The sequence below is a fragment of the Lepus europaeus genome, chromosome 16, assembly GCF_033115175.1.
Source record: "Lepus europaeus isolate LE1 chromosome 16, mLepTim1.pri, whole genome shotgun sequence".
Classification (NCBI taxonomy): Eukaryota; Metazoa; Chordata; class Mammalia; order Lagomorpha; family Leporidae; genus Lepus; species Lepus europaeus.
In genome coordinates this window covers 54,152,567-54,178,467 of record NC_084842.1, presented here as the reverse complement: position 1 = coordinate 54,178,467, position 25,901 = coordinate 54,152,567, and the positions used below count along the sequence as shown (strand labels likewise).

Sequence of the window (25,901 nt, the reverse complement as noted above, 5' to 3'; positions counted from 1 at the left end):
TAAAATTTTAACAAACATGAAAATGTTTAAGGGCAACCTTTTGGTGTAGTACATGTCTTAGGATGCCTGTGTCCCATGTTGAAATATCTGGGTCTGAAACCCTGCTCCATTCCAGACTCCAGCGTTTCGCTTATAGACCATGGGAGGCATTGGGTAATGGCTCAAGTGATTGAGTTACTGCCACATACATGGGAAACAGGGACTCAGTTCCCAGTTCCCAGCTTCAGTCACCTCCCCTCCACCCATTTCAGGCATTTGGGGAGTGAACCAGTGGATGTGAGCTCTTGAATTTCATTTTAAAAACAATACTGTTTTTTGGGATTGATTGATTGATTTGACACACAAAGTTACACAGAGAGAGAGGTCTTCCACCCACTGGTTCCACTCACTCTCCGATTGGCCTCAACAGCCAGAGCTGTGTGTATCTGAAGCCGGGAGCTTTCTTAGGGTCTTCCCACATGGGTGCAAGGGTCCAAGGACTTGGGCCATCTTTTACTGCTTTCCCAGGCCATAGCAGAGTGCTGGATCAGAAGTGGAGCAGCCGGGACTTGAACCAGTGCCCATATGGGATGCCGGTACTGCAGGTGGCGGCTTTACCCGCTATGTCACAGCGCTGGCCCCTAAACTATAATTTTTAAAAAGCATTTAAAAATGTACCCATTTTTTTTAAAAACATGTTTAAGCAATGATAAAGTAGCCACCAGAGCTACTGGCTTCCCTTATTTACTGTTAATAACAACACTGACTTACTGCATAAGTTCACAGTTATTGACAGCTGGGATTCAAACAATAGCTTCTTTTTGGAAAATATGTATTTATTTGAAAGGCAGAGTTTACAGAGAGATCTTCTATCCACTGGTTCACTCCCCAAATGGCCCTAACAGTGGGAGCTTGGCTCAGGAGCTTTTTACAGTTCTTCCATGTGGGTGCAGGGTCCCAGGTACTTGGGCCATCTTCCGCTGCTTCCCCAAATACATTAGTATGGGGTGGGATCAAAGTGGAACAGCCAGGACTTGAACCGGTGCCTTTAAATCACAAAACAATTGGTGAACTATGCACTAAAACATGTATTTTTAACTTTTTCACTATTATGCCATACATAAGATCTTCTAAGGTAGGGTAATATGATGTAACAATTTGTTACTATTACCAGAAGTGGGAGAAGAAGCTGCTACCAATTCATTACTCATGTATTTTATCTTATTTATATGAAAGGCAGACAATCATCATCCCATCTGCTGGTCCATTTCTCAAATGCCCATAACAGCTGAGATGGCACCAGGCCAATCCAAGAGTTGGGAACTGAATTGGAGTCTCCCACATGGATAGCAGAGGCCCAACTAAGCCATACCTGCTGCACCAGTAATGGTGCACATTAATAGGAAGCTGGAATCCAAAGTCAAGCCTGGAACTGAACCCAGGCACTTGGATTTAGGATGCAAGTGTCCAAATGGTTAAAGGCCTGACACTCCTAAGGAATTTAAAAACTATTTATAAGGCTATTAAAATGTTATCATCTAGAATTAAAGCATATTTACCCTGGTTTTATTTGTATTTCACTTTTTATTAATATTTTAAGCTTAACTGTAAGTACATTATAATCACAATAAAATATTTAGATTATATATAATGGTTCTTTTACCAGGCAGGCTTATAAATACAAAATAAAAAAATGCAAAGGCAAGAGTGCATTGCTTTTACTTGCCATAGAATTAACACTGACAAATGACAGGCAGAGATACTGTTCCTAATGGCAAACCACAAGTAAATGCAGGCTCATAGGTACTAATTTTTGAATTCTTTCAAATGCAAGTGTTAATTTCACTTCTGGAAATAAAATTTAGATAACTTATTTGCTTACTATAAGCTTTATTTGAGATAAAGATAGAAAACAATATAATTTTATTTGCAATTTAATTATGCAAGTTATGGTAATCTAAAATAGTTTACAATTTTTTCATATTATCCTTTTAGACATTTGATACATATATATATATAAGAAATAAAGCTAATCATTTATGAAGTATAACAATAATCAGAAAATAGTCTTTTTAAAAGAGTTTTCTTACATATGTTGCTATCTAGGTATAAAGCTCTTAACTGCCAAGATTCTTAAAGGGCATGAACCCAAGCCATTAAATAAAAATAACAGCATATTTATAAAAAAGTGCTATAGAAGAAGGTGCACAAAGACATGCACTTACACATATGTTCAAAAAGGATGTAAACTGTACTTTTAGGCACTGTCATCTCTTCTTATTTCCTTTACAAATAACAGGAGGACGGTTGATGTCCAAATGCTACTGCAGGAAGATGTGTAAGGCAACCACGTGCAGAAAAGCTTGTATATAATGCACAGGAAATACAAGGATAGCATTCCAAAAGGAAAGATTTGTGGTGATGGTTGATACTTGAAAGGCTTGGAGTGTAATCTTGTAATTAAAAATCTGTGATTGCCACTGGAGTCCTGTCACAATTGGTATCTTATGTGCACATCTTTACCTTTAAAATGATTTTAAACAGGCAGACATTTCATTTTTATGCTGTTTTATAGGTGGTTATGTGGCTTCAGTAGTACTTCATAATTATCAATCAATTCTGTAAGCCAACTACTCCTAAACCCTAGTGTAAAACAGACACTAATTCTAAATATGGAATGTTTAACATACGTGTTGTGTTGGACTTATTTAAAAAGGCAATTTTCTGAATTCCCCATGCTTTATCATATTGCATAGCTGAAAATTCATCTACTACTTAAAGTGTTCTGTTCATTCAAGCAGACTTTTGCTTCAATCTCCTTCAATTTCCTTCTTTCATACTGTATAGTGGATCCACAAGTTTATTGTGCACATGCATTAGACCTTAAAGAAAAAAAGCACAGTCCTAGTTGTGGTTTTGTTAATTTTGAACTATTTCATTTACTTTAAAGTACAAGATTTATAAGTTATAGTAAATATATCTGGTTTCCATCTTAAAGAAATCGTTAAGTTTATTGAAAAAATGCCAAGAGAAACATTTCAGAATGTTTAAACTACCTAGTAAATACTAATTTACAATTATTTACAAAACAGTGTAGATACAGAATTGTGCAGGTACAAAATTAGTAACAGTTATTCAGAGAGCTTCAGTGTGACAAGATAAATGTGATTACTGACTTGGTAAATGCATTTTAATTACATCTAAGAGTTTACATTGATTTGATCTTCTGGGAGTTCCTCTACTACACTCCAGGGAGGGGCTCAAAATGGCTGTCATACTAGGGTAGCTTTAGTTCTCCAACGTAATCCTATCTGTTCACCTGGCAAATTGTTCTTCCACTAGTTTGGCGCATGTGTACTGATGACAAAGGTTGATCAGATTAACCCATTCCACACTGAGGTTTACTAATATACAAAAAATAATCTGTATTACATAATAATTTAGAGTAGAAATTTAATTTTAAATTTAAGTAGATTTAAAATTTCATTTTATAATTACTATGTATGTTTTTGACTTATTAAAGCTTCCTGAGAATTAACTTATTTTCTAGTTACTCATATCCTAATGAATGAGTACTATATTTCTTTTGAAAAATTTTGGAAAATACTGTGACCTAATTAACAAAGAGCTTGTATCTTGGAGGTTAATTATCAGTTTTGTCAGAAAATGGTATTATTAGACTGAGAATATAGGAAACTTGTTAGAAAAGTAAATGTTTCTTGTTAGGAAGGATGCAAAAAAGCACTCAAAAATCAAGTCTGTGAGGGAGACCAACTTTAGGGGATATGCAAAGAGCACTGATGTGTTCCCCAGAAGGCAAACAATGAGAAGCCTCTTCAGAGGAGGGAAGGGAGAGAAGCACTCCATTCCTCTGGCAAAGGGAAGTGAGAGAAGGCTACCTTCTCCATAGCATACTGTAGGGTCTAATCACAAAGGATAACAAAGATTAAACGTAATTTCAGCCATGTTATTTTGAAGATATCTAATTTTCTAGGGAATCACCCTGTAAGGATAATTTTCATACTTAATATATTATGTGGGAGACCAGGATGAAGTTCCTGGCTCCTGGCTTCAGCCTGACCCAGCCTCTGGCCATTTCAGTCATGTGAGGAGTGAACCAGTGATGGAAGATCATGTTCTCTCTCTGTCTCTTCTTCCCTCTCCATCACTCTTTCAAATAAATAAATCTTAAAATAAATAGTGTTAGTTCACTTAAAAATGGAAGTAAAATAGTGCTCTCATTAAATTACTGTTGTGAGAATAAAGTAAATAAGTATGCATTAGAACAGTGCCTGGTCATAGAAGTATGGCTGTTATTAAATACTCATTATAATGTAAAAATTTTCTGATAAAAAACAAATTGTGGGGGTCAGTGCTGTGACTTAGCAGGTAAAGCCGCTGCCTGCAGTGCTGGAATCCCATATGCATGCTGTGTCCCAGCTGCTCCACTATTGATCCAGCTCCCTGCTAATGCACCTGGGAAAGCAGCAGAAGATGGTCCAAGTCCTTGGGCCCCTGCACCTACATGGGAGACTTAGAAGAAGCTCCTGGCTTTGTATCAGCCTAGCTCTGACCATTGCAGCCATTTGGGGAGTCAGCCAGCGGATGGAAGACCCCTCTGGATCTCTCTAACTCTGCCTTTCAAATAAATAAATAAATCTTAAAAAAAAAAATTGCACAAAATCAGACTAATACAGAGATTTAACATATTAATACTAGAAAAAGACCATGTTAGATCAATCTTCTTAAAACTGGCACTTTAATTTCATTTGTGGAAGAGGATTCTTTTTTTATTAACTAAAAAGGAATCTAATATTTGTAATAAATCTGAAGGACTACCTGGAAATACATGAGTAAAACTATTCAGTGAGCTGGCCGCAGCGCACCTGCCGCGGCGGCCATTAGAAGGTGAACCAACGGCAGAAGGAAGACCTTTCTCTCTCTGTCTCTCTCACTATCCACTCTGCCTGTCAAAAAAAAAAAAAAAAAAAAAGGCCAGCGCCGAGGCTCAACAGGCTAATCCTCCGCCTAGCAGTGCCGGCACAACAGGTTCTAGTCCCGGTTGGGGTGCCGGATTCTGTCCCAGTTGCCCCTCTTCCAGGCCAGCTCTCTGCTATGGCCCAGGAGTGCAGTGGAGGATGGCCCAGGTGCTTGGGCCCTGCACCCCATGGGAGACCAGGATAAGCACCTGGCTCCCGCCTTTGGATCAGCGCAGTGTGGCGGCCATTGGAGGGTGAACCAACGGCAAAAGACCTTTCTGTCTCTCTCTGTCTCTCACTGTCCACTCTGCCTGTCAAACAAAACAAAACAAAAGAACAAACAAAAAAAAACTATCCAGGAGCTCTGCCCTATTCATAACTCATCATTGAGGTAATGAGGTGATTCCTGTAAAGCACCAATTACATCAAGCATATGTAATTTTTTTTATTCTCAACCTGGCACAGTAAGGCTGAGAATTACTGAACAGGAAAAGGTTAAAGGAAAATCAACATGTAAACGTCTGTGCAAACTCCTGTTTCCCTGTAGAGTTTATTCTATCCTATTTCAACATTTAGCCACTATCACTTTATTTATTTATTTGAAAGGGAGAGTGACAGAGAGACAGAAATGTTTTATCTGCTGGTTCATTCTCCAAAAATGCCTGCAACAGTTGGGCTAAGTACAGGCTGAAGCCAGGAGCCAGGAGTTCCATCTGCGTCTCTTATGTAGATGTCAAGAATCCAAGCACTTGGTCCTTCATTTGTGTATTAGCAGGAAGTTGGATTGGAAATATGGAGCACCTGAGATCGGGATCAGGGAATATGATACGGGATGTGGGCTTCCCATGTGGCATCATAACCTTCTATACCCTAATACTTGCCCCCATCATAATTTTAATATTTGGGAATACATTTGTTTGAAATTATGAAAATAAAAACTGTGATTAGGTTCTAAACATTGCGAGGAAGTGGAGTTGAGGTACTTCTGGTAAATACGAAAGGAAAATCAGAAAGGATATAGACGCATTTCCTTTTTGGGTGATTTCTACATACAATATGAAAGTAAACTATTTAAATAAATTCTGAGTCTCAAGAAAAAATACCTTTACTGAAAATACAGATTGAAGATACTCTTTTCTTGAAACAAAAGTAGGAAACTATCCTAGCAGCTACAATTATCTGAGGTGAAAAGTTTCTATTTTTGGAAGAGCTATCTATGGTCAGCACAATGGTTTTTAACAGGCAACAGTGTAGAATTTAACTCAACAGTCATACTAAGTTTTAACTGTCATCTACAACAGAAAAATCTCACAGTCTACTTTTGAAATTCAGTGCTCACCTTTAAAGTATTTCACAGTTTTAACTCTTAATTCTAATGTGGCATCTTCATCACATACAAAAATAGTTCGAGGATGTTGCTGAAAAGCTGAAACAGTCCACATATGATTGACTCCTTCTTCTATTGCTTTGTACAGGGCAAATGCCTTGTGTGCGCCTGTTATGAGGATCATTACCTGGAAAATCATGAACATCACTTTTAATTAGTAGTTAAAAATATGACAAATGACTAAAAACTATTTGTTTAGAAGCAGATTTTTAACGATATTCCTCTGATACAAAAATAACAGCTCCCCGATTTCTTCATAGTTCAAACTCCTTATTTCTTCTTGTTAAGGTAACAGGTAAACACAAAGTGCTTCTCATTTAACAAGCAAAATAGTATCTTGCCTAGGGTTGTAAATAAATATACTATAGTATATATGATTATTAGTTTAGTACATACTGATACATAAGAGACCTGGGCAAACTTATGAAAAAGAAACAAAAGGGCTCATTTGAAAACGCAGAATGACAAGCCTTTAAAGAATTATATAACCTGGTCACATCCATTAAAAGTAAGAAATCATTTCAGAAAAACAAAAGATTGAAAGAGTAATCTAGAGAAATCTGAAGATTGTTTTATTGAACATGTGCTATCTAAAGTTGTCTTTGGAACAAAAACTAGATTTAAAGGATTAGGGTTTTACTCAAAGGAGCTACAGTCTAACCCATATGTACACAAACTACAGAAAATCCAAACTCTTTATCGTAAATCCGTAACTGCTTATGAAATAATTCAAAGAATACATGAAAATGTGGGTACATGTGTCAAAGTGAATCATCATCTTTAGCAGTGAATCTGAATTTTAAAATTCAAACAATACAAATTATATGATATAAATTCTCAAATGTGATTTTTTCCTTATAGTTGTTAAAAATAAATGTTAAAGTTACTATAGTTCTACAATATAACTATATAGAAACTATTCCCAACAAGTACTAAATATCTACCATGGGTCAGGCAGTGTTAACTATTTGATATCATGATCCAAAATCTCAGTTTTTCCTCTGAACCTGTCAAGTCCTGCTGCCAGAACAGTTTTGGGTTTTCATATAATTTAATCACTTATAATCAAGACCTGATAGAATCTGTTGTTTTCAAGGAAGGAAATAGCAGCCCAATTAAAAACTTAAAATTAGGCAGATTCTACTGCTCAGAGCTCTTGCATTTATAAATACACCAAATTTGATCTAACTCTCAATAAGGTTTCTTTTTGCTAGAAACCAATTGGGTTATATTTCCTATATTTAGTCAAGAAGCACTTTATGGTAAATCATCCTGAGGGTCCAAAAGTAGGGTAGAATGACTACCACTGAATCTTTGTTCCAATAGTCCTTTCACAAGACCATTGCAATAAAACACACACACATACACACATCTCATCAGTGAGATTTTAAGACCCCAAACTGTAAAGCAAGAATACGCAAGTGAAGCAGTAACTAAAAAGATGTGGTACTTATGTCTTAAATTACAGTTCTGAAAAACTTAATTTATTTGGTTCCTAAATACGGTAATGATACTAACAAAAGTTACTAAACTAAAAACTAGGAAACAATTTATATTGCAAATACAACACAACTAAAATGTCACTTATTCCACATCATAATCCCTCCAAAATAGATAAACATCAAAGTAAAAAGATCAAAGAACATTTAATTCTTACTTCTCTAGCATCCATCACTGTCCCCACACCAACAGTTAGAGCCATAGTTGGCACTTTTGATAAATCTCCATCAAAATATTTAGCATTTGCCAAAATAGTATCCATTGCTAAAGTCTTTAATCTTGTCCTTGATACTAAACTGGATCCTGGCTCATTGAAAGCAATATGACCATCTGGACCAATTCCTTTCAAAAGAAATACACAAACACACAAATGTACATATAAAGTAAACAGGGTTTCTCACAGATATAAAAGCATTTGCTCAAAGTCTTATGTGGTTTAAGAGAAGGAAAGAGGAAGGAAACACACTTACCTTGTTTCATTTTATAGCTGGATTCCTAATACTGCATTAAAATATTTGTTTTCTATATTTGATTCAATAGATATTTCCATGTTTTCTATAATGCTTAGCATTGAGCTACCATGATTCAAATGATAGCAGTAAAATTAAGCATTAGCTTATTTTAGTACACTTTACAATTTATAAAGCACTTTCATATGCATATTCACTTTTTTTTAAGACAAAAGGAAACTTGGAAGCTTAAGGAAAACAAGTTACTTATTTAGGTTACAATTTAGCAAATACTAAGACAAGAATCAAATCTAAGTCTGTGATTCCCAACTCAGTGGCCTTTAAATTCATATTTCACTCTAATTGCTTCTACTCCAGAAGTGGCAACTAAACAGTGAACCTATTTCTAGTTTCCTTACTTTCAAAAATGTATAGAGTAGACAAAATAATATCTATAGCAGCAATTTTTTCAAAATTTTGACTATTTTAATAACACTTGACACTCTAATCTATTATTTACTGTACCTGCAGACACACACAGATATATAAGAATTGCATGAACTCATACTTACCCTTAGAAGTCATTCAAGCTATTTTCTATTACATTCTGTTTCATTAACAAAACAAACAAAAAGGAAATTCTAGATGTAACTGACTACTGATGAAACAAACTGATAATGATGGGTGACAATCAGTTTCAAAAACACTGCTTTACAGAGACCTACTGCCAGCTCTAATATTCTAAGATTGCCTCTAAAATACAGATAAGAATGTAGTACTCCTTATTTGGAAGAAATGGGAAACAATTCTTTTCATGAAATCAACAATCTTTCCATGAAATAAGTCAAGTTTTATGAGCACATGCCATAGTAACTAGTCAAATTTTTGGCAAATTCAATAAAAAACTAAACCTTCAAGTTCTCGAGTCATTAAAATAGCTTTTACATTTATATTCTGTACATTTACTTTGATGCAAAGACAGGCATATTTTACAGACATACAACATACAACATGTAACTCCAGCAAAATTTCCCAAAGCCACAACCAGGTATATGACAGAGTAACCTGGTTTTGAAGAATGAAGGAATAAAATATTCTATAAAACAGATATAGTTTCTAAAAGCACAACAATCTAAGAACTGTTAATGTGGGAACATACATTTTGAATGTGAGGTCCTAGATGTGGTTACAACAGTAGATTACTTCCACTATTACATCTGTTTATAAATTATAATTATTGATGCATATTTCTCTCTACATTTGTAAGTGTTCTGTTTCTCCTCTTAGGTATACATATGTACAAATATTTATATTTCTCTATATATGTGAAAAGAAAGGAAGAAATCAGGAAAATAAAAGCTTCAGAAAAAAATAAGAAGTTTACTAAGATTAATACTCTCAGATGACTTTGGGCACACATACGTATACAGGTAAGCTGAAATTATAAGCAAAGATTGATAAGGGAGAAGGTATACATTCACTTATTGCCATGGTTAATTAAAAAAGTGAGTTTCCTGGTAAAAATTATTTTTAATGCAGTGAATTCTTTAAAAAATTATATATTCATTAATTTGAAAGGCACTGAGTGAGACAGTTTTCATCTTCTGGTTTATTCCCAAAATGTCTACAATGGCCAGAGCCCAGGCAGACCAAAACCAGGAGCCAGGGTCTCAATCTGTGTCTCCCAAATGGGTGGCAGGGACTTAGCCACTTAAGTCATCACCTACTGCATACCAGTGTGTGTATGAGCTAGAATTGAAAGCGGAATCAGGACTTGAACCCAGGCACTCAAGTACGGATGTGGGCATCCCAAGCAGTGTCTTAAAGGCTAGGCCAAGCGCCTGTCTCAAATGTGGCCAATTTGTATTTGACCTTTAGGTCTACATTAAGACATTAGTACCACTATGAAACAGCTCAAAAGCTCAGCGTATAAATTATATGTCTCCCCAATATTCCCAACTCCTGCAGGCAGAATATAAATTTCATGAAAGTCAGGACTTCTTCTTCATTACTGTATCTTTATCATTTAAAATAACATATGCATGGGTGGCACTCAATAAATAATAGTTGAGTAAATGAATGACGGTTGCTATTCTTTGGTCTTGTAGTATAATCTCTCAATTTCTCTTCTGCTCTTCTTCTCACTACAGAAGCTAAACAATTACAGTTCTTACACAGAGTGTTTGTGTTCTAAATAAGCACTTGTCCCAAGTTGAACCAATCAGAATCTCTTTCCCAATTAGAATTTTGACTATGGATCTAGAAAGAAGGCATCTAGAACTGAAGCACTGGACGGTAGCACTGCAGGGACAAGGGTGATCAGAGCCTAATTCTAAGATCTCAGGTTCCAAAGAATTGGTTGTTTTAACTCTTCCTTCAATTTTGTGCTACCCCAATATCATTCCAGTTCATTTACTTTTAATTAAATTAGTCAGCTGCAGTTATTGGCAAACCAAATTTTCCAATCAAGTAACAAAAACAGAAGGTTAAAGATCTCCATTTTTTTTTCTTTTTTAAAAAACAAAGAAAAAAATGGTATTTTAAAAGTTAATATATTTAGGTCTTGTTTATAAAAGTCCAAGTTTTATCTTATTGTTGGGGCAGGCAGGAATTCAAGATTACTCCGTCTCTTAACACTTTTGCCATCAGAAAAAAATCTAAGAACTTTTAGAATATATATTTTCTCTTTAAACTTCTCTACCAAGGTGTTAGAATTCCTGCATTAATGCCCTGGAGTGAATAATAGTAGATTAACATTCTTGAGCTCTTTTCATTCTGTTTCCAATGCAGAGGAGTAGAAAACCCCATGTGGCTTCAAGCCCAACCTGCAATCTCTATTCCAACTTTACCTTTAATAAAGCTGATATTTTGATCCCATTTGGCACAGTTCTTAGAGTTTTTATTAACCAAACCCTGGAACAAAAGAAGGGCAAGTGGTAAGACCCAGATACCAAGCCTCATCTTGAAAATCCAATGATAATTAACCCAGCTCTATAAATGCAAAGAATCAAATGAGATTCTTTTAGGAGTACACATTCAATGAGTAAGAAAGTATCCCAAAGAGGAAAAAATTCAAAGAAAATGCAGTAAGCTAACCCTTCTCTCCTTATGGACAGAGTAATTGCATCCTTCAAATGGTACACACACAATGTCAGACCCTGGGGCCTTCACATGACTACAGTTGAAGGGAGTGAGGGGGAGGCTGAGTTAAGGAGGGAAGTAGACTACTACTGGAAGCCTAACTGGTTAAAATGGTTAAAAATAAAGTTATTTTTAGTAAGAGTGATAGACATAAATAATTATAATTTAGGCCCCATCTAGTTTAAAGAGAGAAAGGAGATGGTTTACAGTGAGAAAACATACCAAGAAAATTAGCAAACAAGAAATGACTTAAAGCTATGTGTAAAGGAGTGATTTCTACCACAAATATTGGATAAGAGTTGCTGCCTTAAACAACACATTAAGCTAAGAATGCTTTCTGGAAAGCAGGCCAAAAGTACAAAACAGAGTTAAAACAGTTCTTATCAGATTTTTATCCCCAATAAATTTCCTTGTACTGAGTCTGCAAGGGATTTGTGACATGGATGCATGTGAGAGTTAATAAATTAATAGGGAAAAAAAGGCTACTAATTAAGACATCCTTCAGTCATTTTCAATGAACCTCTAACAACTAATATACTTTTAAGGCATAAAGCAAAAGAATGAAAACATTCTTGGTACAACTAAGATAAAGAGTTCAGTTATATTATATTACATTAATTCTATTTCATTTTAGTATGGAATTTACCAAATCTAAAGAGTGGGTATTCAGTACACTCTCAAACATTCTTACTAGATTTTGTGTTAGCCTTGATATTAGCAGGTACAAATGGTCATTACCTCAAAATTGAACCACATGAAAAAATTTGGAATATATAATATTACTAATGTAATATTAGTAAATTTTATTCAAAACATAGCTAATTTTCTATTTTAAAAAGCAAACCTTGGACACTTACTAAGATAAAAGAAAAAAAAAAAAAACAGAACCAGTCTATTTACACAAAAAAATATGGCATTGGCATTGGCTCTGTTATTTATATAGAAACCTGGATGTCCACAGAAGTAATTTGGTTAAAAACCTCAAATTCTATAAACTGAGAGACAACTATATCAGCATCTTCATTTCGGAGAAAAGAGAAGACTGTAGTAATACAGAGTGCCAAATATACATCAATATATATGTGTGGTTTTAGACATGTAAAAGTGTGATTAACTCTCACATATTTTATAATAGTTAATCCTGTTTTATAAGTGATTTAATTATACTGACAACCAACTACCTCAACCATACTTGGCCACTTCAGCCATAAATTATACTAAATACAGCTTTAGTTTATGTAATTTTGAGCAGTTTTCCAACAAATTACAAACATACATATATAATTTTGTTAATTTTGAACATTAGTATTTTTAGTTGAACATTAAAGAATCTGACAAAAAAATTTCTTAGTTGCTATTGTAATATTCTGATGGCAATTAGCTAATCTGTTTCAGATGTTTCATACTGATAACAGAAAACCATGTTGTTAAAGAAACTGTTCCTCCTATTGTAGATTATGCCCACGTGTGTGTGCACACGTGCATGTGTGTATACATATATAATATTTCAAACAGTATTTGGTTATATATGTATATTACCTATATTTGGTATTTGGTTAATTAAACATTTTCACTTTGGAATTAATTAAGCCAATTATGCAGCTTAACTCATATTAATTAAAGGCTGATGATAAAGTCTTACATCATTCTTAAATGACTTTCTCAAGATATGAAGCCATTTAAATGATCTGCCCACTTGTTCCTCATGAAAACTTTTATATTCAATTCTGTAATATAATAGTAGGCTTGACTGGACTTCTAAAGAAGTGCTAAAGAGAGAAACTTATCATTTAAGAAAAGGAACAGATCACTCCTCTCTTAAAATATGATAAACTGTTAACCTTAAAGAGGTAATTACAAGATTTTAATAGCAATTGGTACCAACCTCTCAAGGAACAATTTAAGTAATTCTGATTGTTAACTCTTAGAATCTTCAGATAATTCTGATGAAAATAAATTAGAAACAACCAGCTGAATAGGTGGGTATTATAGACAGTCACTGGTGTTCATATTGCACGATGAGTAGGATAATTTTTATTTAAATTAAAATTGGAAGACACTGAATTAAAACATTAGTAGGTAAATGCTTATAGACAGGATATTTTCATATACCTCCAACAAAAAGATCTATTCCTCCAGCTTCTTTAATTTTCATTTCAAATGCATCACATTCTGCTTGTAAATCCGTAGCATTCCCATCAAGGATATGAGCATTATTAGGATCGATATCAATATGCTTAAAAAAGTTATTCCACATGTATGAATGGTAGCTTTCAGGATGGTTTCTTGGAAGTCCTAAATATGAAATTAATAAATAAAATTTAACTCATTCCAGAAATAAATCTAAACTTTTTGTCTGTAACAAATGCCACTTGAAATAGAACCTTTCTATGCCATATTCTATTTAAAAGCACTTTCTGTGCAATATGTGCTTATTAAAGGCCCAGCATCTTATCACTTTACATATATGTATAATGCAATTAACTTATAAAACATCTATGGAAACATTATTATCATTCTCACATTATAGATAAATGAAAGAACTTTTCTCAAGTCACAGAGTCCTACAGAGGGGCCAGGATTCAAACACAAGAAGTCTAGTTCATGTACGAGTAACCACCATACTCCACATCTCAAAAACACGAAATTTTAATTAATGGAACAGACTTTAAGCTCAAAATAAATTAATTAGCTAATTCAATTGAAATGTTAGCCATGTTCATCCCCTATTTTTCTTACGCATATGCAAAATATATTGAATCACAGTTTTTTTGACTATTACATTACCATTAAAAACATTCCTATATTTATCTTTTAATACAGTTTCTACATAATGCAGAACTTCCCAGGTAAGTAAAATAAATGTTAAATATGTTATAAAAACTACACAGTTAAAATACAGTCTTTCATTTAAAAAGTCTTTATTTTACTAATATTTTTATATAAAATTACTTAAATTTTTCCCACAACAATGATTTTTAACTCTGTTTTAAGAATTAAAAAAAAAGGGATTAAGAAATGAAAAAGACTGGCTCAAAGTTACAGGACGATCGCTTCTCGGCCTTTTGGCTAAGATCAAGAACAAAGTTACACGATGGATAACTGACGAGAGTCCAAGATGAATGATTTCTAGTCCCGGATTCTTCCCATTACACTGAGCAGTCATCACAAAAATACAGATTTTTACATAAACTCCCAATCTTATCACACAGTAGGACATTTTATTCTACAGATATACTCTAATATCCAAGATATAAATTAAAAATATTCTGAAAATATATTCATTTTACTCAAAATCAAATATACTGCATATACAATAGATTCAAATATAGCTTACCTACATATTCATCCATGTTAAAGGTCTTCACATATTTAAAAGAAAGATCTCCATTCTTGTGATATTCTATTAGTTTTTTATAGCATCCTAAAGGTGTACTCCCTAAAACAGATAAAGATTCCATTTTCTAACATCAAATAAAAACCATTTTAAAAACATTTATACTTACTTCATTTATTAATCTTTAACTTACTAGGTAAATGTTAATTTAAATACATTTGAAATTACAAATAAACATTGAATTGATGTCTTTACAATAGTTTGAAACCTTAGTCAACCAGAAGTTGCCTAATTAAGCTGGAAGTCTGTCAATAAAAATTAAAAGTTTGGAAAATTATTCCTGTATTGTTGAGTTTTTGGAACTGCTATTGCATTTTAAGAAAAAACTTCTAGGGAAGACATTTGAATTAAAATAAAAATAAACATCCCACTTTCTGAAAGAAATGTTCTAGCACAAATGACACATAAATAGGTCATATTACTCATTTCTGAGATCAAAAGAGAAGCTAGAGCTAATATAAATTCTGCAGACTGAAACTGACAAGGATTGTGTGAAGAATTTTGGTCTTAATTTTCAGTTTGCCATTTGGTGTTGCCTTAGTAGGTTATCAGCAAAAATAAAATGCACTGTGAAAAAAGATTTGTTTAATATAGGGAGGTCTCCTGACACTATGAAATTGCTGGAAGAAAACACAGGGGAAACACTTCAAGAAATTGGTGTAGGGGATGATTTCTTGGATAAAACCCCCATAGAACAGATAACAAAAGCAGAACTAAATAAATGGGACTATATCAAACTAAGAAGCTTTAGCACAGCAAAGGAGTAAAGAGACATCCAACAAAATGGAAAAAATAATATTTGCACATCATCTGTCTGACAAAGGATTAATATCCCAATTTTATCAGCAACTTAAAAAAACTCAATAACAGGGTCCAGCACTGTGGCGTAGCGGGTGGAGCCACCCTGCCTGCAGTGCCAGCATCCCATATGGGCGCTGGTTCAAGTCCCAGCTGTTACACTTCTGATCCAGCTCTCTGCTGTGGCCTGGGAAGGCAGTGCAGGATGGCTCAAGCCCTTGGGCCCCTGTACCCACGTGGGAGACCCGAAAGTCTCCTGACTCCTCTCTCTCTGCCTCTGCTTCTCTGTAACTCTGCCTTTCAAATAAATAAATCTTAAAAACAAAAACAAAACAACTCGACAGCAAAAAACAAAACAAAACAAAAAAACACAATAGTCCAGATGGACAAAGGACTTCAACAGACAGTTTTCAAAATACAAATGGCCATCAAATATATGAAAAAAATGCTCAACATCACTAGCTATCAAGGAAATGAAAATATCACCTCACTCTTTTTAGAACAATTAAAATCCAAAACAGAGTACCTAATGCTGGTGAGAATGTGGCCAAAGGGAAACACTTATACACTGTTGGTGGTAATGTAAATTAGTGCAACCACTGTGGAAGCACAGAGTGGAGATGTATTAAGTAAACTGAAAATAAATCTTTGTAAAAATTAAAGGTGGAAATAAGAGAGGGAGGAGGAAGAGTTGAAGTGTGGGCGGGAGGGAGGGTAGGGTGGGAAGTAACACTATGTCACTATGTTCCTGAAGCTGTATATGTGAAATACAGGAAACTTGTATAACATGAATAAATTTTTTTTAAATGTGGTATATATACCAATGGAGTATTATTCAGCTATAAAAAAAGATGAAATTCTACCACTTGCAGCAAAATGGATGCAACTGGAGGACATCATATTGAGCAAAATGAGCTGGCCCTAGAAAGACAAATACTGCATATTTTCCCTTATATGTGGAAGCTAAAATTTAAGAAAAAAAAAAAAATGTCTGTGTTAGTAAGTTTTGCTGCAAATAGAGTATTGTAAAATGTTATTTTATACCTTTGTCAAGTCAATAGTCATGAATGCTATACTACTATCATTTAAATGATCTATGATCACTTTAAAATATACTGCATATGGGTGAAATGGTCATTTTTCCATTCAAATCCTGATTATAGGCAGTCTATATTCCCACTAACCAAGGGCCTTTTTGCTTTTTCACTTGTCAAACTTCTTACTTGATGAAGTATTTGGCCTTTTTACTGTAATTTAAATTTAAAATGTTATCTCAAAAACTAAAATAGGGTAAAAGAAAGAGGATGGGAAAGAGAGGGGGAGGGACAGAAGAAAGGAGTATCATGTTCTTAGAACTGTATCTACAAATCACACTGAATCTGTTAAAAACTATTAAAAATTTAAATTTAAAAATTTAAAGAAAATGGAGGACTTTTAGGAAATTCTTCATCTGAGTCCTTGAGTTTATTGTTTTAGAATATGCTTTTTTATTTTTGCTTTAAGATTTATTTATTTACTTGAAAGGCAGAGTTTCAAAGAGGCAGAGGCAGAGAGAGAGAGAGAGAGAGAGAGAGAGATCTTCTACCTGCTGGTTCACTCCCCAGATGTCGACAACAGCCAAATTGAGCCAATCTGAAGCCAGGAGACTGGAGCTTCTTCCAGATCTCCCACTTGAGAGCAGGAGCCCAAGGCCTTGGGCCATTTCCTGCTGCTTTCCAAGGCACATTAGCAGCTAACTCAATTGGAAATGAAGCAGCTGGGTCCTGAACAGGTAGCCATAAGTGATGGTAGCACTTGCAGGCGGCAACTTTACCCACTAGACCACAGTGCCGGCTCCTAGAATGTGATTCTTTTAAAAGGTTGATATTTGAAAGAGATTCGATGGTGCTTCATTAAGTGATACAACAGAAACAAATGAATTTAGTCACTTGAGGATGGCCTGTCCATTTTCTAAATTTGCTGTAGTTGTTTTCAATTTTAATTCCAAACTGAAAGGCTACATTCTCTGTATTCTTACAAGTGACATGGCCCTAATAATCCTGGTTGGAGTACTGATAGCCAGTCATATCACAAACGAATACAGAACGAATACAGAATAAAAAACTGCACACAGGGGCAGGTGTTACGGTACAGTTGGTTAAGCCACCACTTGGGATGCCCCCACACGATATTGTAGTGCCTGGGATCAAATCCAGCTTCTACTTCCAATCTAGCTTCCTGCTAATGCACCTGGGAGGCAGTAAAAGGCAGTCTAACTACTTGAGTTCCTGCCATCCACTTGGGAGAACTGGATGGAACTCCTGGCTCCTGGCTTCAAGCTTGGCCCAGTATTGGGTATTGTAGCCATTTGGGTAGTGAACCAGAAGATGGAAGGTCTTTCCCAATGTCTTTCACATAAATAAATAATCTCAAAAGAAAGGAAGGAAAAGGAAAAACCTGCACACAAAATATTTACTCATGTAGAATAAAAGCAGTTGCTTCAAAAAGGTCATGGAAAATGGAAGTAAATGAATTTATTTTGGTGCAAAAACTTTTGAAATCCATATACCATTTTTCACAGAACATATGAAATTTAAGAATATCACTCATATAAATCTGACAGAAATAGTCACTGGTAAAAGCACTCTCTCTCTCACACACACACACAAAGCACAAATTTATATGAAGGAAAACTTTAAAAGACTGCCTCTCATTTGAGAGGATGGACTAAAAGTAGCTATAAATAACAATCATCATATATAAGTTCAGAGAACAGCATTGTAATAGATTTTCTTAAAGTGAGGCATATATAAGTTGTTTTAAAATCATGACTAACCATTTAAAAATTAATGTGATCAAATTTTATAATTCTTTCTCAAAGAACTATAGTCATCTAACAAGAAAATTGTTTTAAAAATGGATAAATACGCTTTCCTTCCTTTGTAGAAGCAGAAACAGATCTTATTTCTTTCAGTGCCAAGAGGAGAATTTTGGGATTTCCCTCACTTAAGTACATATGAATAAAACTGAGAAGCTGCTACAATCTGGAGTCATCTTCTATTTTTAAATTAATAAGGCTAAAGAAAAGAAAAAGAAAGAATGGTGGTTCACAATCAACAGGTTAAAAATATTTCATTTTAATATGTGCTATTTAATAAATCATTCACTGGAGCCTGCAAGATCAGCATCCCATATGGATACCAGTTCATGCCCCTGCTGCCATACTTCCAATCCAGCTCCCTGCCGATGGCCTGGAGAAAGCAGTGGAGGATGGCCCACATGTTTGGGCCCCTGCTACCCACATGGGAGATGCAGGTGAAGCTGCTGGTTCAGCTTCCCCAAGAGTTGGCCGTTGCAGTCATTTGGGGAGTGAACCAGAAAGAGATGGAAAATCTCTTTCTTTCTCTCTCTCCGTAACTCTGACTTCCAAACAAACAAATAAATCTTAAAAACAAAAATAAGTCATTTACTAACACAACATTTAGCAAGTGCCCACTATGATACAAATAAAATAAACGTTATTGATAATATTTCTCATCAACAGAAACTCACAGTAAAGGGATAAAATAACTATGACACAACAAAAAGCATTATAAATCACTTAAAAGAAATCTGGAATACTATATATATAGTGAATCAATTAAAAAAAAGACTATATTCTTGCTTATTAGAGGATCAGAGAAGATAGCACTTTAACTGAGTCTTGAAGTACTGCAATTCTAAGACAAGTTGCAACTGAGAACAAAAAAAGACCGGGTGGTAGGACAGAATTCAAAAATGACATGCGTATGCCTACCATGTAGCTAAGTGCTATGCTGCTGTTTTTATAATCACCTCATATGAATCTCAAAACCCTGGGAAACCTCTATTTCTCATTTTGAAGATGGAAGAACTGAGTTGGAACAAAGAATTTGCCAAATTATCAGTGAAGCCAGGCATTGAAATCTAGGTATCTGGCTACAAAACTCACTAGGATTTCATTCTATAACATGCTGGCAACATGAGCAAAAGCAAAGTGGCTTCTAAACTCAGTTTTTGAACTTCCAGCAGTCTGATTTGCCTCACTCAATTCAGTGCAGGCGAATGGAAGGTATAGGATTGGGAGGCAGGTCATGGTGATAGTATGCAAGCCCTTAAATGTGAAGCTCATTAAGGTCACTTCAGTAAATATGTTCCTGTTGAACAGATGTTTCCTAGAAATTGTGCTTGATGGTAGAGTAATTGCAACATAGCATGTTACCTGCAATGTTATGGATGTTCAAGTTTCAAAAGCATTTGAGAGAAGAGGACATAATTAACTTGTCAATAGTCAATGAATGATAGTAGTAGGAAATGCCAACAAGGTTTTCCAGATACACTCTTGGTAGATACATTGCTAGGCAGTTATACTACTCAAAATAAAGTTGTAGCTATAAATAAAAAACAGGCTTAGCACAGCTGGCATTTAGGACTCTTAAGCCTTTCTGTCCCTATATTCAACTTACTGCTTATTTCTATGTCATAATTAAGACAAAGTGACTAAGGCAGGGAGGCTGAATGTTTCCCAGGTAAAGCCTGTGCAAACTGATATAGAAGCAATGTTCAACCACCAGGGTTCACATAGCAGGACTGAGAGTGATGACAGAGTATCTAAGTAAAACAAACAAAAAAGCCCTCAAAATCCTCTTTTGCCATTCTTACCAAGATCTACGGCCCTGGGCCAAAAAAAAGCATCAATTCACATGGAATTACATCATTCATGGAATCATCCAAGCAGAAAAGAAAATATGACTAGCTTTCACACAGCTATTTTGGAATTTTGGAATGAATGGGGAGAGGAGCAGGAGAAAAAAGTCTGTTCATATAAACACAGGAAAATTAAATTTATACAGCATTTATAGTGTACAAGGGACTTATATACACACTATCTTAACTGAGCCTCAAAAAAGCATCTTAAGCTATTATAACCCTTACAGGCACGGGTTCACAAACGTAGGGTCACATATGTAGAATCAATGCTTTGCAATCACCCACCAAGTAGCAGCTCTGATTCTAGGTCTAAGACTCATGGATGTCATGATTAACAATATCAAATAAAGTGCTGTAAGACCAAATGACAGAGCCTGCACTGTGGTGCAGTAGGTTAATCCTCCGCCTGTGGCGCTGTTATCCCATATGGGCGCCATTTCTAGTCCCAGCTGCTCCTCTTCCAATCCAGCTCTCTGCTATGGGCTGGGAAAGCAGTAGAAGATGGCCCAGATCCTTAGGCCCCAGCACCCACGTGGGAGACTGGGAAGAAGCACCTGGCTCCTGGCTTCAGATCGGCACTGCTCCAGCCGTTGCGGCCATTTGGAGAGTGAACCAGAGGAAGGAGACCTTTCTCTGTGTCTCTCCCTCTCACTGTCTGTAACTCTACCTCTCAAATAAATAAATAAAATATATTTAATAAAAAAAGACCAAATGACACTATGTGATACTTTTCTAAGAGAACTCTCAAAATAAAATTAAATCCAAATATATATATATATTTATATAATATATATTACATATATGTTACTTAAATATATATGTAATTAATGCTTAGGTTTATACCAATCTTCAAATTTTTCACTTGTTATATTTCTGTAACAGGAAGAAAATAAACAAAGAGTGAAGGGCAAATAAGAGAATATATAACAGGTAAGGAGAAATTAAGAGACAACAGTAAAAACTATAGATACCATTTAATGATTAATTAGAAAAAAATCTAAGAAATTATATAATAGTGAAAGCAATGCCCCTTAAAACAAAGACCATTAGAAAAAGGTACAAAATTCTGTAACCATCACTTAAGTTAGGATATTTCCTGTTTGGAATTAGTAGATAAAATAGAATTTTAACAAAATAAATTGTAATAAAATGTAGATTTTTCTATACCTGTGTACACACATATATATTCAAATCTGGTTTCAAATACTGATATGTTTGATCAATGCTAAGGCCAGAAATGAATACAGAAAATATTTTACTAAGAGAAACTTAATAATTCTATAACCTTAGATAAGATGAATTTCTAAAATAGAAAAAGTGGTTGATTACCTGTTGGTAAACCCAGTGTAAAGTATCTGTCCTGCCCAGGTTTGAACTGAATGATCCGATTACAGATGTATTTGGCTGCCCATTCACTAGCCAAGTCATAATTTTCAAGAATTACAAGCCTCATGGTAGTGACGCACAGCTTCCAGGACAAGAAATTCAAACCTGAGAAAATCACGTTGGAAAACATTTTAGATACTTTACAGACATTCCAACAGAAGTGTAATAGAATGATGATTTTAAAAAAGAACATTACTTTAAAAGGATACACACTTATAAAAATAAAAATGAAGTTTTAAAACAGTAATCATGGCTGTTCTCTTTTGAGCAGACATTGGCTGGATTTTAGGCAATGGGTTATGTCATTTAAATACATATATTAATTCTTAACAACAATCTTGTGAAATAAACCAAACACCTAATTTTAAAGGAAGAGATGAATGCACAATTTAAATTAGGTTTCACAAATAGTGAGAAAATAAAATTAAGGGACTGTTACTACAAAGACAATATTGCACACTACAGTATAATATCTACTCTTACTAAAGTATTAATAAAAGAACCCTAAAGGGAAATGAAGTAATACTCATTTGTTGATTACCAAGTCAATGGTAATAACCAAATCTTTCTTCTATTAAACTAGAACGCCACTACTCAAAACTAATTCTAATCATTACTAAATATACATCATTCCAGATATCTATGCATATAGTTGGCATGCACAGAAGCAATTTTTAATACTGGGACCATACTATACATACTATTTTGAATAAAAAGTGAATTTAACAAAAAAAAAAAAGAAAGAAAAGAAAAAGAAAAACTGCTAATCACTGGGGGAAACTTCTTCATAAAAAGTAGCTTTAGGATGGCGCTGTGGCTCACTAGGCTAATCCTCTGCCTGCGGCACCAGCATCCCAGGTTCTAGCCCCAGTCGGGGTGCCAGATTCTGTCCTGGTTGCCCCTCTTTCAGTCCAGCTCTCTGCTGTGGCCTGGGAAGGCAGTGGAGGATGGCCCAATTGCTTGGGCCCTACACCCACACGGGAGACCAGGAGGAAGCACCTGGCTCCGGGCTTTGGATCGGTGTAGCTCCTAAAACATTAAGGTTAAGAAAAATTATACAAACAGTAGGAATTCAGAGTTGTAGACTGATCTACTATGAAAGATACAGACATTCACATTCTTTGTTTAAAATTTTTATTTATTTGAGAGTCAGAAAATTAGAGCTCCTATGTTTTGGTTCACATCCCAAATGCCCCAGTGGTCAGGGGACTGAAGCCCAAAAGCTGAGAACTCATTCCCGATCTCCCATCTGGGTGGCAGAAACCCAACATCTCAATCATCAGCACTGTGTCAAGAAAAGATGCATTATCAGGAAGATGGAATCAGGAGCCCAGGCCAGCAAACAGAGGCACTCCAACGTAAGACTATGGCATCCTAACCAGTGTCTTAAACATCAGGCCAAACCACCCCAACATTAGTGTTCATGACACTAACATGCACCTCCTAATATAATATCTGTAAGGTGTTACTTTTTCATTCCGTCAAGATTTATAATACTTTAACTGAATTACACAACCATAATTCTCAGATTTTCATTCTTAGCTTTATATTTAAATGGAGCAGTCACCACCCCGATATTTTTATGACATGGCTTCAGAATCTAAGTTCTGTACCCACACATTTTACATGGAGTCATAAGTTAAATTTTTGAATGGGAGTAGAAGGTCTTATTGCAATGAATACATGGAATCAAAATGATGTCCTTAAGAATGTAATGATTTCAATTCTGACATAATAGCGAACTAAAAAGAGATAAAGATCATTTAACAGATAATAAATTACACAGTCATAAATTCAATACAATGAACAGACTCATTTTCCATTTAAATATATCAATAACCTAATGTCAAAAACAATTTCAGAGTTACACCAAAGAATGAACAACGATTCTTGGCTGTTATGACCATCGAAATACACATTACTTATAAGAAGACTATTCAGAAAACTAATAAAAACTGAGGAGAAAGGGCATTAGGTCTTTCCAAGTGTCTTCTGTGTCTTGGGCATATTTTTTCCTTAGTTCTACATACTGCTATATATATGCTAAGTCCTAAGCCAGGTTCCCCAGAGACAAAAATGATTAAGGATCCATTACGAATGGACTTAGAATCACTTAGTATTCTCTGAAACTGTAATTTTCCTCCTTGTTTCTCAGATGCAAAAAATTTAATTTCTGAGAAGTTTACTGCTGAAGTTATAAAGCTATGAAGTGATGGAGGAAGCTGGGTTTAAAACTAAGTGTACCTGACTCAAAAAGACTTATGGTCCAAATACATCCTTATCAGTTGACAATCACTTAGGATGCTTCTTAAAAATACAGATTCTCAGGGCCCTCTCCTGGACATGATGTTTCAAAATATGAAATGGCGTCTGGAGAAACTGTAATCTAATAAATACCAGAGAGATTCTTATAATTAGGTCAAATTCAGAAAATAACACCATTGCAAAGAGATTCTTAAGGCCCAGGCAAATTTTTGTTTGCTCTCGTTTTAAACTTTGTAGGGCACACAGTTCACCTCCAAGAGCCCCAGATGAGTCTCTCCATCCAAAGCAAAAAAAGTAAAAAAAAAAAAAAAAAAAAAAAAAAAAAGTCTTCACCATAGATTTTTTGTGATTTGCCTTTTCCAGTTTTTGCCAGTCCTCGGAGATACAACCTGCTGTGGCCCAATGCAACTGTCTGGCATCATGACCACACAGCATTCAAAAACAACGACACAGCACCTGCCCGCCCTTCATCTTCCTTCGGTGCTGATTCATTTCGGACTTGGGGAAAGGGCTCCCGGGTACAAATCTCAAAACTTCCCACCGGGATGAACTTCCACATCACTTTGAGGTCACCTATAGGTATCTAGAGGGCAAGGACCAAAATGCAGACTGCCAGAATCCTCGCCCCCAGGTGTTCCCTGCATGCCGGGACACCTGACCTGGAAAGGTCTCTGAAGCTCGGACCCAATAGAGGATGACCCGGCGACGCGTGAGGGTGACCGATGCCGAGAGGGGAGAGAAGCAGCTGAAAGAGATGTGGTTCCCACCCGGAAGGCGGGCGCTGGAACCCCGGCACTTGGCAAACTATAGCGAAGGCAAACGAGGATGACTGTTAGGAGTTTTTAGCAAGTGCGGGGAGAGATGTCAGCAGAAAGCCGCGAGGGACGAGGGGCAGGGAAGCCTCCAATTCCGGGGACACGATCGGGCAGGTGTAAGACACGCAAGGCCGGGGACCCCACTCCTCCCCTGGCCTTGCGTCCCCCACTCGGCACAAAGTCCCTAGATGGAGCAGGCGCCAAGTCTCCTTCTTGGGCCTCCCCCCGGAGCTCACCAGCGTACCCACAAGGCTCTTCCGACGCTGGAACAGCGAGAACAACCAACCTTCAGGAACCCGAAAACGACCCCGCCCGGCGCCTGGAGCGGGAAACACAAGGACCCGGATGCAGACCCAGGCGCAGCAAGGGTCGGCGGCGCGGTTGATTGGCGCTGCGCGTGCGCACTGCGTCTGAGAGGCCGGGGGCTGCTGAGAGATCCGCCTGAGTTCCCAGGCTCGGCGCGCAGTTGTGCCTCCGAGTCTCCAGTTCCTGGGTTGTCCGCTTGCTGCTGCTGCTCCCTGCCCCATGTCTCTCAGAGGTGAATTGCAAAAGGTTCTTTAGGTTTATGAAATGTTTTTAGGACCCCGGTACTCACAAATAAGTGTCACTTTAGTTATCGCTCATAGTGCAGCTGTAAGTTCGTTTCTTTCCCCCTGGAGGTATGCAATGTCTGCTTCGCACATCACAGTGACCGCTAAGCGCTTTGTGTCAGCAGCGTTCCTCACAGTTAAGTTCACGAAAAAGCGACCTCTGCACCGCGGGGACGCGGGAGGGTGTCAGAACCGAGGAGGCGCTAGCCGGGCACTGGCTCGAGGAAGGGGTGAGGGAACAGGAGTCAGCTTTGGACCGGGTTTCACAGGTCTTTGGGGTGAGGGTGAGTTGTTAAGATGCAGAGGTTGTCCTCACCGCGTCTCCTTAGAAGCACCGTTTAGCATTCCGTTAGAAACAAAGCACGTTGACTGCCAGCCTGAGGTGAGGGCACACCCCAGATCCTGTTCCCCTGGAAACGACAAGCTTAAGATCAACACGAATGGGATGTCCTCAGATACCTGCACCTGGGTTGTAAATCCAGGAAGCTTCTCTGGGTCGAATGACCCC

At 36.3% G+C, this 25,901-nt stretch overlaps 1 protein-coding gene across 3 annotated transcripts; it reads right to left on the bottom strand.

Moving 5' to 3' along the window:
* Window positions 1-1,636: 1,636 nt before the first annotated feature.
* Window positions 1,637-25,165, bottom strand: GNPDA2 (glucosamine-6-phosphate deaminase 2). Of its 3 annotated transcripts, none has more exons than XM_062213014.1 (7): window positions 25,090-25,165; window positions 21,667-21,828; window positions 14,773-14,874; window positions 13,548-13,730; window positions 8,003-8,187; window positions 6,298-6,472; window positions 1,637-2,861 (listed from the first exon to the last, which is right to left on the bottom strand). In XM_062213014.1, exons 2-7 carry the CDS (start codon window positions 21,788-21,790, stop codon window positions 2,800-2,802), a joined length of 831 nt encoding a protein of 276 aa, XP_062068998.1. In that variant the 5' UTR covers window positions 21,791-21,828; window positions 25,090-25,165; the 3' UTR covers window positions 1,637-2,799. The 3 variants fall into 3 exon arrangements, with proteins under 3 accessions (XP_062068998.1, XP_062068996.1, XP_062068997.1); XM_062213012.1 differs by having other exon boundaries at window positions 25,048-25,152; XM_062213013.1 differs by having other exon boundaries at window positions 25,040-25,145.
* Window positions 25,166-25,901: the final 736 nt, after the last annotated feature.

Coding starts and splice junctions, on each gene's coding strand:
- GNPDA2 (XM_062213014.1), bottom strand. CDS start 21,790: ATGAGGCTTGTAATTCTTGAAAATTATGACTTGGCTAGTGAATGGGCA. Junction 8,188..13,547: donor AATAGATCTTTTTGTTGGAG/GTATATGAAAAT, acceptor TTCTTTTGAAAG/GAATTGGTCCAGATGGTCAT. Junction 6,473..8,002: donor CAGTGATGGATGCTAGAGAA/GTAAGAATTAAA, acceptor ATGATTTTCCAG/GTAATGATCCTCATAACAGG.